Source organism: Schistocerca piceifrons, chromosome X (assembly GCF_021461385.2).
Source record: "Schistocerca piceifrons isolate TAMUIC-IGC-003096 chromosome X, iqSchPice1.1, whole genome shotgun sequence".
NCBI lineage: Eukaryota > Metazoa > Arthropoda > Insecta > Orthoptera > Acrididae > Schistocerca > Schistocerca piceifrons.
The window spans coordinates 14,746,801-14,757,570 of record NC_060149.1 but is presented as its reverse complement, the minus strand read 5'-3'; the positions used below and the strand labels follow the sequence as shown (position 1 = coordinate 14,757,570).

Here is a 10,770-nt window from a genome sequence, read left to right as displayed (position 1 = left end):
AGCTTGAGATACGGCTGTGAACGTAATTGTGTTTGATCCAATCAACCAAAAATTTCAGCAGTAGTTCAAATTCTGTTTAAATATATCGTAACAACTTCGTCGAAGAGACAAATAGTATCTGGGCAACAATATTGTTCAAGAAAGACTTGTAAAGAGAATAAAAAATTCCAATGCGCGCCTTGTTGGAGTTCTGTGCCCTTTCAGTCCGTTGTCTATTTCGTTGCTATGACACATGGTGTACCGGTGTTGTTTACTGTAAAGTGTTGGATTCTGAGTAGTTACGATTAGCAGGCAGCTGAAAACAAAAATTTATATATGTATTATTGCTTGTATTGCAGTTGGCTAAACAACCTGGCGATTCTCATTTTGATTTCAATTATCTTAAAGTTGCCACGCCTGTTGTAGCTTTAGTAGCGTGCCGACAGATGGCGTTAAGGAGCAACGCTAAGCAAAACAAGCGGTGGGTGATCCTTGTCACATTTTTGGGGATGTAGTCGCATTCATTGATCAGTACATTACGGTAAGATGTCAGATTTGGCGGGCGAAGTGTGTGACCCGGTGTTATTGAATACATTTCTCATAAAGAAGAAGAAATGTAGAGTCTACTTTCACCGAGGGACACTGACATGGGAAACAGAAGGATCTCCATACAGTAAGTTAACAAATACGTGCCGCAGCATTACATACACTGTTGAATCTGTTATAAAATACAAAGGTTGCTGTTGTGCTTTGCATTCTCTTGAATCACATAGTTGAAATTTCGCAAACTGTCCCAAGATTTTCGGTATGTCGATTGTATGTTCAGTAACGTGGCTGTTTGGCGACGAGATGTCCGTACCAGCTTTGAATTCTTGAATGTAAAATGTAAATGTTAATTAATTCATGATTTTTGAGACAAACTAAAGCGCTGCATAGTGAAGACTTTACGTAAAACCTTTGTGTAGCCAATGACAGTGTCTGTGAAAGTGATAATCTGATGTATACATAATACTTTGGAAGCTATATCGTACGTAAAAGGCGTATCCCTTTTCATTCGACAAGTTTCAGCTAACTTGTCATATAACTGAATTCAAAACATGTTATATTTCGAGATGAAAAGAAACAATGCATGTTGATAACAGAACGTCACGTTTCAAAATCAAATCACCGTGCCGTCCCTCGGCTCCGTATCCTAGAACACATGCTACTGTTTTTGTCTAGCATTATAATTAAAATACTAGCTTGTACGTTCTTTTTAACGGTGAGAAAAATTACCTGCCAGTTTTTATGCAACGACCCTGTTTTTAGATTGTAGAACAGAAACGAATTATTTCTCATCTGAACAATGATTTTAGTGCTAATTGTTGCAACATTATTTTTTTCTTCTTTCCTTCAGGGTGCGAGAGTAGGAACATTGGGATCTCCCAAATGTGTTTCTGTGGTAGTACGTCGTCAACGTTTATTGGTGTTGCAATATGTTATTCACCAGTTACAAAATAAGACCAGTTGGGTACGACAAAATGCGGAGAATGTTTCCTCACAACCAACGCCACCAAAAGTAATACTGCATTCCAACGAATACTTCCTTTCACTAAAATATATATTTATACTTATGATGTTGGAAATTAGTACAGTATTGCTTGCGCGTTATGTTGCAACAATGTTCTTTGTCAACAAGGCTGATTGTCTCCTTTCAAAGAGGAATCATTACAGGAATGCTGAAGAGGATGAAGACAGATATTTAATATAGTTTTGCTTTGGTACGGTGCCAAATTTACAACTGTAATGTTATTCAAATGAAAAGCCAGATGAAGGTAATTTAGACATATGCAGCGGCTGCGACTGCAGAGACGCGGTGCACCCTGTCACATGTATCCAAACTAAGATGAGTTTAGACTGTTTTGCATGTAGAATTCATTCCAGTGCGGTCACTCGTCTTGAATGACAGATGCGGAACCCGAGGACGGAATGCGCTTTTTTACAGTACACTATTTAGCATTAACCTCTGCGTGTGTACCGCTGAAAGCATTCAGTCGAGTAATTATGAATGATACTCTTGGAGTGATTGTTACTCAAACAAATTTATAATTATTAAATAATTCATTGAAACCATGTTTGCTGACCAGCTGCGGTGTAGGGGGGGGGGGGTGGTAACTGGTAACGCTTAGGGTGAAAGCGTATTACAAGAGACATAGTCCAGGAAATTAATTTCGGATGTAATGTCTTTTAGGATAGGCTTATACATGGCACAATACGGCAGTATTGGAAAAAATATTTGTAGTTTAAATACCTTTTAATAACGTTACATCTGCAGAGTTCGGATACAGTTACTTTCACGTTACCTCGTGAACCTAATGTAAATGGATTAAGGTATACTCATAAATGCTAAGGTAACCTGTCAGACCAAGAGAGGGAACGGTAGTGTTAAACACCAGATCCTGTACTAGTTTACATTCAGAACGACGACGAATTCCTTGCCCAGCAGCAGAAGGAGCTGCAGTAGTACTTGTCTTCCAAATCCACGCATTTTGTGGAATATTTTGTGTTTTTGTTTCTTTAGGAGGCCTGTCGATAGCGTTATCAAATGATCAGTTAACAGGAGAACATTAATGAAAAGACTTTTCCAGCTTTTATGTCTAACACACAAATGAATGGAAACATGAATACGTGAAAGAACAGACAAGGAAACTGCAGTGCATATCAGTCTTCGTTAGAACCCATCACATTCAATATTGGTAACTCGCAATTAATGTTGTGAAAAGTTACTGTGACACATATCAAACAGTAGAAACAGATACCGTCTGATTTGAAAATTTCTGTGGAAATCAACCTCTTCCTGGAGATGGTATTCAGTTCCAGATACGTTCTCTAGCGTGGAACTCTAGTAAAACGGCTTAAAAAACACAGCACTGTTCTTGTGGGATCGTTTTAGGCAATGTGTTATGATGCATAGTGCTCGGCGATTTTAAGACGTGCTAATATCAATATTTGTGAGCTTGTAGTCAACAAAGATACAGATTCGCACTGCCCGTCGCGCGAGATCGGCGAGGGCAAACAATAATGTGCTAAGGAAGAGCAGAATTCTTTTCTCTTGCACTCCTTTCGCAAAGGATGTAGTAAAGGGAGCTAATGTTAGTCGTGCTGAGCAAACACTACTGTGCACAAATCAGCGAGGGAATACTCGATTACGCATTGCAAAATGCGTGAGAAAATAATACTTTCGATTTTTTTTTTCCCCGCCACTCTCACCGATTGAGCTCGAGACAGAATGCTTATAATTCCCTGAGATGCATGTAATGAAATATTTGACTATACGTAATAAAACGGGATATAACAGATTCTTGGGTTTCTCGCCAAAAATGAAGTTCTTTAATTTATGTAATAAGATTACCATTAGATAATTTGTATCTCTCTTCTAATGTCGACCAGTTTTTTTACGCTTCTCTGTGAACTAGGGGACCTGTTGACATACATACCGAGATGCTTTGATATCACAAAGGATTAATCTCCATTCAGCCCATATACATCACCAATATTCAAGTATGAGTCGCACTAGCAATTAATATTTCGAAACAAATTGCACTTTACATTTCTTCTAATAGTGAACTGAAATCGACCGTTTCTACTATTTTACTGAACGAGTGTGATTTTTCCATTTTTATGATACCAACTTTCCTTACACTGTTGGCCATTTTGGCCCCCATGTATTCGGCAAGTACTTGATCACAAATTGTTAGTAGAATCTCTTCAGATTCTTCTTTTATGATAGATACATTTCTAGAACTAGGTCAACTGTTTACCAGAGTTTATGCCTATTTCCAGTACGTGAACTATGTACGTTTTTAAATGAGACAGGCCACGACCACTTGTGAATTCAGTTAACCAAAAATTCAGTCTTTTCTGCTCCCTGTTATGCTGCTTCTGTGATAAAATTATGCCTTTCGGCTTAGCGGAGGAGTGCTGTAATGCAGATGAGTTTAAACCCCGAAGAAGTCGGCGATCAATAAACTGGAGGAAAAGAGAAAATTGGAAGTGATATTATGGGACAAAAGAAATTTGCACGCATTAGAGCGCTGCACAGGCAGAAGAGTGACCGAACTGAAAAGTTGTCTGCGTAGACTACTGCGACATTTCGTAGCGGCCACTTCCTGATTCTGAGGTACTTCCGTACTGTCGAGCCTCTTAAGCAAGGATCTTCACTCTTGTGAAGCGTCTAGTAGAAAAACTTGCACATATATGGGCCAGTTTCGATGAAAGATAGGACCGAATTTGTTGCACGTACCGTGTTGACGGCAATGACGCTAGTATGGAACATTTGCTGGTACTTGAAAAAGAATTGGTGGCGAACTGTGTCAACGTAGCTAGATCACTTCTCTTGTGTTTTACCGACGAGCCCATTGCTCTACATACGATCTTGCCAGAGTTTTAGGGTAAATGCAGATAGAATCAGGAGCCTTTGTGCTACTCTTTCCACGTAGCGTCCTTAAGGAGTTATCCACATTATCTGTGGGCCAAACGGGATGCAAAAGAGACAACGTTATGGACTAAAATGGGAAGGGATAGGCCTAATTCCAGTTTAAGCTTCCCACCGACATGGCTGTAGTGTCACTGACGCCGAGTAATACCGAGCATCATCTTCTGGATTTACGTTTTCCTGTTGTGACTCCTGTTCATGTGATATTTTTTTGTGGTGTATATGTTCTCAGGCAACGTTTTATCATTTTCTGTCTGAAAATTCGTTGAATCGTTTTCCACGGTCCGATGTTCAAAGCTCTTCTCCCTTTCACCGTGTGTGAGTGAGCTTGAACTCTCCAAATCAGATGGAGCAATGCCGCGTTCTCTGAAGTAAGAATGCTGTTTTTAATGCTTTTGTTTTCATACACTAATTTGGTCGGCCGTCTGAGAACGGTGGCAGACCGTGAGTTCTTATTGTTTGCAAGAGTTACTTTTATACTAAGGATCCAAGCAGTAGCGTGATTATGAAATTGTTGGCATTACTTCCTGATTTAACTAAATGTAATTTTATATCTAATTTTACGATGTTTTTGTCACTATGTGAACTTAATTTTGAACCTGGAATCAGTCTACCTATGGTCTTCCGCTGTTTTCTACAGCTTGACGAATCCTGCAATTCTCGTGCATTATTTTTTTCCCCTTATTCCAAATTATTTCCAGTTCTCGTTCATTTCTTTTATCCAATTGTTCTCTATTATGTCGCGTTCCATATCTTCTTGGTCAACACAATGTGGTCCATCCTCATGATGCGATGAGAAAATCTCAATCTTCTTTTCTCTGTCATACCTGCAGTTTGTTCCACACTGTCATTAAACTTCTGCTTTGATCTTTATATCCAAACGTCACCTTGTACATTCGTGCTCCAGACCTTTCAAAATTTTTCGATTCTCCACCTCCAGTCGAATACAGACCTCTTGCATAAGATGCTCGTGTCTTTTTCATGTAACGAAGTATTTCTGATTGTAGACATTTGGCTTTCCTCAATAGATCCTTTTTTGGTTATGTTTTCCTTGCAGTACACCGTAGTTTTCACAGAGCTTGGGACCTAGCTATATATTTGCAAATTTCGTTGAAAACTACCATAGAAAAAAATTCAAATTAAGGGATAAAAGACTGGATATAGTTGAGAATGTTCTACATCATAGTAGTGCGTCAGAATTGCATCGAGTCTTGCATTCTACCGGCAGATTCAGACTTCCTTGTCTTTGTACCTTAGGTCCTCTCTGTGGCACTCTATTGACACTACCTGATATGTACCATATTGTGTTTTAACTGTGTTATGTTACTGATTTCGTTCCTCTTATTTTACGAGCCATTTTCAATGTTATCCTTTTTAAGTTAGAACGTGATTCCCTGGTTTGAAACGGTGATGCCAATGGTTATATTCGAAGAACCATATACAGTATTTCCTCGCTGATTAGTGCACGATAGAGTGTAATCGGCACGACTAACATTAGCTTCCTTTGCGAAAGGATTGCAAGAGAAAATAATTCTGCTTTTCCTTACCACATTATTAAGTTTTTCGTCACCGATTTCGCGTGAGGGGCAGTGTGAATCTGTATCTTTGTTGAATACGAGCTCACAGATATTGGTATTAGCACGTCTTAAGATCGCCGAGCACTATGCATCATAATACATTGCCTAAAACGATCCCACAAGAACAGTGCTGGGTATTTTTGGAGCCGTTCGACACCTACGACAGCTTGATTTTACTAGAGTTCCACGCTATAGAACATACCTGGAACTGAATACCATCTCTCGGAAAAGGTTGATTTCCGAAGGATTCTTCACTGGGATGATCCGCGACTTCCCTGATAATATGACGAGCATATTTCCCTCGACGCCCAGTTGTCCTATGACGTTTGAAGTAGAGCCAATATGACCATACACTGGCCACAAACCTGGCTATTGAGGAGAAGTTGGCGTTCACGTATATTGGTATTCTAATCTGCTCAGAAAACAATTAATAAGAAAAACAGTGGAACTTGAGTCTATATCAAGATATCTACTTCTCTGCTCTGCAAGCCACCATACGATGCATGGCGAAGAATACCACGTACCACAGTTAAAAGCAGTCATTCCCGTTCATGTCCGACTCACAAATGGAGCCAGGGAAGAACAAGAGCTGTCTACATTGTCTGATTAAAGGATTCGGAATTGGCCACTAGCTGTCACGAGAGGCGGACCCGCCAGTATAAAAGAAGGCGAGGAGTATTGTGTTAGCAGTATAGAAGTAGTAACGTTAGAATGGGTCGGTCAGAAGAGTTCAGTGACCTCAAACATGAATTAATCATCAGATAGCACCCGAGTAACAAATCCAACAGGGACGTTTCAACTCTTCTAAAGACGTCCAAGTCGACTGTTGATGTGATTGTGAAGTGGAACCGCGAGGGAACAATCACAGCTCAACTAAGACCAGAAAAACTTCATGTACTGATGTATAGTGACTGTCGTCATAAGCCATACAGTTCTGTAGGCAATACTAAGCGACGGTTGAGGTGGTGTAAATAGCGATGGCACTGGGCAGTGGATGACCGGAAAAGAGTGATTTTGAGTAATGAATCACGCTATACCCTGTGTCAGTCCGATGGGAAGGGGCTGGGTTTGGCGAATGCCTGGAGCACATTATCTGCCATCATGTCTCGTGCAAACAATGAAGTACGGAGTAGTTGGTGTTAAGATCTGGGACTGTTTTTCGTGGTTGGGGGTATGGTCCCCATACTGCGTTTAAGGAAGTCTTAATACGGAAGGTTATGAACACATTTTACACCATTTTGGTCTGCCACAGTAGAGGAACAGTTTGCAGACGACGATCGTTCGTATTAGCATGTCACTGTATCCTGTCATAAAGCAGCATCTACCAGGCAATTGTTGTAAAGAATAACATTCCTGAAATGGACTGGCTTACCCAGAGTCCTGACCTAACCTCAGTGGAACATCTTTGGGATTAGTTAGAACGTCGACTTCGCCCCAGACCTCAGCGTTTAACATAACTATAATTTCTCGTTTCGGCTCTTGAGGTAGGATGGGGTGCCATCCCTCCACAGACATTGACACATCACTGAAAGTGTTCTCAGCAGAGTTCAAGCCGTGATAAAGGCGAAGGGTGGACGCATTCCATATAAATGTCTGCTAATAGGTGTCTAGATATTTTCGATCAGATATGTATGTCCATCCGTACGAATCCTATTTTTTCTTGACGTGTGTCTTCGCGGTTCTTATTTGTGGAGTACGGTGCCGGCTGTAAAATTACTCTGCAGACAATCACAAAGCTGAGAAGAATGCATCAGAACATTGCGCTGCCGTTTATGAGGCAACTGGGAGGGCTGTGTGGACACAGTACAGTACTGTCTCCGCACGATCAGTTTGACCTATAGAAGTTTGTTATGAATAACAGTACTTCCCACCCTCTCTGCTGCACCCTGGTGCACGAAGCAGGTGGTCCAGTGGAGTCGGTTTCTCTTCACCAATGAGTGCAGGCTTTGTCTGACCCTTGATGTCATAGAAGAGTGTGGAGGCGGCCAGGTATCAATATATGTCTCAGAAAAGCAGTCTCATAGGTTCAGTAAGGAATTGGGTCAGTGTAATGTACGGATGTCGGACACCTCTCGTTGCTATCGACAGTAATTTAAGGACTCTGCAGTATCAGATCAGTATCTTCCAATTGATTGTCCAGAACTGCAATCAACATTTCGGCGATGGTTGCATGCCTATGCTGACATGAACGCGACTGACCGCACCTGGGACCAGTCGGAACGCGTAGTGAATAGTCTCCGTAACCTTCCGCACGCACTCGTTGACTTCAGAATTCCCACTGTCGAAGAATGAGGTATACTCGACCGCAAACGTTTCGACCACCGTGTGGTACATACGCCTGTACTCAACAACCGAAACTGTTCAGTACAGCGCTGTAAGCGTCTTGAGTTTGGATCAGAAGGACCATAATCGAGGTCTGCCGCTCCTTTAAACAACACTTCAATGCGATTGTACTATGCGAATCAGCTAGAACTTGCAATCGAGATTGTGGGCAAATTATAGTACGCAGAGAGTTTCTTAATTTTATTCTATGGGTAATACTTTTAACACGTGTATCACCTAAGATACTGAAACAGGTACGTTTTTTTATATACTTTATAACGACATCCAAAAGCTCTTGCACGCTCGAGTTCAGTGATATAACACTTGTTAATGTGGGTATTGAAACTTCTAGTTGAAGTATCCGAAAAATATTCAAAACTTTAAAGGTAAAGCGAACAGAATCAGGTATTGCGAAGTAAACACCGCCAAGTGAGGCTATTATTCCAAGCTCTAACGGTGTAACAAGCCTTTCTATTGTGTAATCGATTCTAAAAGAGCTTTTTACTTAATCATGTGTACAGGGGTCGGACAAAAATATGGAAACACCAAAAACGCAACACATTACCATGTACGGCGTAGGAAAAACGTTGGCATAAAACAGCTTGCGGTCACTTCAGAATGAGTATATACAGGTCCTGTGTGTCTGTGAAGGGGATGTTATGCCCTGCAGAAATGACAAGTGCTGGTAAAGACGGTGAACATCGATCACACACGCTCCCCTCCAAAGTGGACCATAAGGGCTCAATAATATTGACATCTGATGACTTGTGTGGTCAGGGGAAATGCGACAATTCATCGACGATGCGAGCTATGTGAACAGGGGCCCTGTCGTCTGGAACACAGGATCTCTATAGGGGAACAAACGTTGTACCATGGGAAGGACGTGATCAGCCAAAATGGTTCCATGGTCCTCGGTAATAATGCGACATTGGACAGTAATCGTGGGGCGAATGAAATATCATGATGTGGCAGCCAAAATTATTACCGAGAGCCCCCCGCCCTCCCTCCCTCCCTCCCTCCCCTCCTCCCACCCCTCCTCCCTGTTTCACTCGTGGGACGTAAAGTCGGCAAGAAGTTGAAACATGATTCGTCTGACCAAATGAAATTTTTCCATTGCTCCATAGTCCACGTTTTATAGCTTCGGCTCCGCGGGCGTTTACATCACTAAACAGTGGTTTTGGAACTCCACTTCAACCTGCAGTTACCTGTTTGTGGACCCCATTTGTGGTATGCTGGAGCTGACAGAGTTCGCGAGTGCGGCATCCAGTTCTGCTGTGACTTGCAGCTGTTGTCCCCTTATTTTTCGTCACAATCTTCTTCATTGGCCGTCTGTCACGATCACTCCACACACACCTTCGTCTGCGTTGTGACTTAGCTGATGATTTTTTTCCCACACTTTCCCTGTGTGTGATATAAATCTTCGATCCGATGCCTCTTGAAACATCAAACACTTCTGCTATCTTGATTGAGGTAGCACCCACCATACGAGCACCAACAATTTTCCCACGTTCGATCTCATTTAGAGCCGACATAATGCACTCACAACGACATGTTCTCTGTTCTGATCATGACTGACTCTTGCAGCTTCTTGTAGACATTGCACAGGTGCCTTTCATGGTCAACTACGTAGTGCAACATGCTGGCTTGGCTAACATGTGCATTATGTTCAAACATCCATTTCTGTTGGTGTTTCCACATTTTTGTCCAACCCCTGTATGTACAGACATTTGAAATGGTTTCCTCTAATCATCTTGTGCTGCGCTGAAAGTTGTGAGGTAACGGGCGAGTTGTGGCGCCCTGAAAATATTCTAAGTTCGGAGTTGGTGTCGAACGTTAGCCGGGGTCCAGGCCGACCATGTGACTGGGAATTCCTTGGTGACGTTGTGTCGATGAAAGAGACTTGTATGCTGAGAGTGCCAAAGATGGTGGACTTCGTGAAACCATCATGGCAGACATTTCACAGTTCGTATAGAAATTAATAGTAGCCAGATGCATCATGATACCTCAAAAATAAACATGTACACTATCATTATTTGCATGACGATTCTGATGGTGTAATCAGATTTTCAGTATCTTTAGTAGTTTAAAGTTTAGTATCTGACGATAAATTATACAAGTAACACCCAGCAACGAATTTCCAAAATCTAAACGGTTCATCCGATTTTGTCGATCACGTGTCTTTAAAAAGCTATTAGTGTAAATCTAAATCGGTGTGAATTACACGCATGTAACTTGAATAGTACATGAGTTATTGGAGGTCTAAGTGGCTGATTTCTAATAATCGCGTGAGGCCGTAAGTACTCTACAGTTGCACGAAAAAACGCTAGCAGCATGCTTATAAATATATTTACTCGTCTATGTCTTTGTTTATATCCGATATATACTACTCGTGAAGAAATTGGTTAAATATTTACTGTG

The 10,770-nt window shown here is 41.3% G+C and overlaps 1 protein-coding gene across 1 annotated transcript in view; it reads left to right on the top strand.

The window, feature by feature from the left end:
- The first annotated feature begins 453 nt into the window (after positions 1-453).
- LOC124721707 (ceramide kinase) overlaps positions 454-10,770 on the top strand; it is a 279,703-nt gene continuing 269,386 nt past the window's right edge. Inside the window, exon 1 of the mRNA XM_047246793.1 lies at positions 454-652. Coding sequence (XP_047102749.1) covers positions 526-652 — 127 coding nt within the window. The 5' untranslated portion in view covers positions 454-525. The remainder of the gene's footprint in view (positions 653-10,770) is intronic.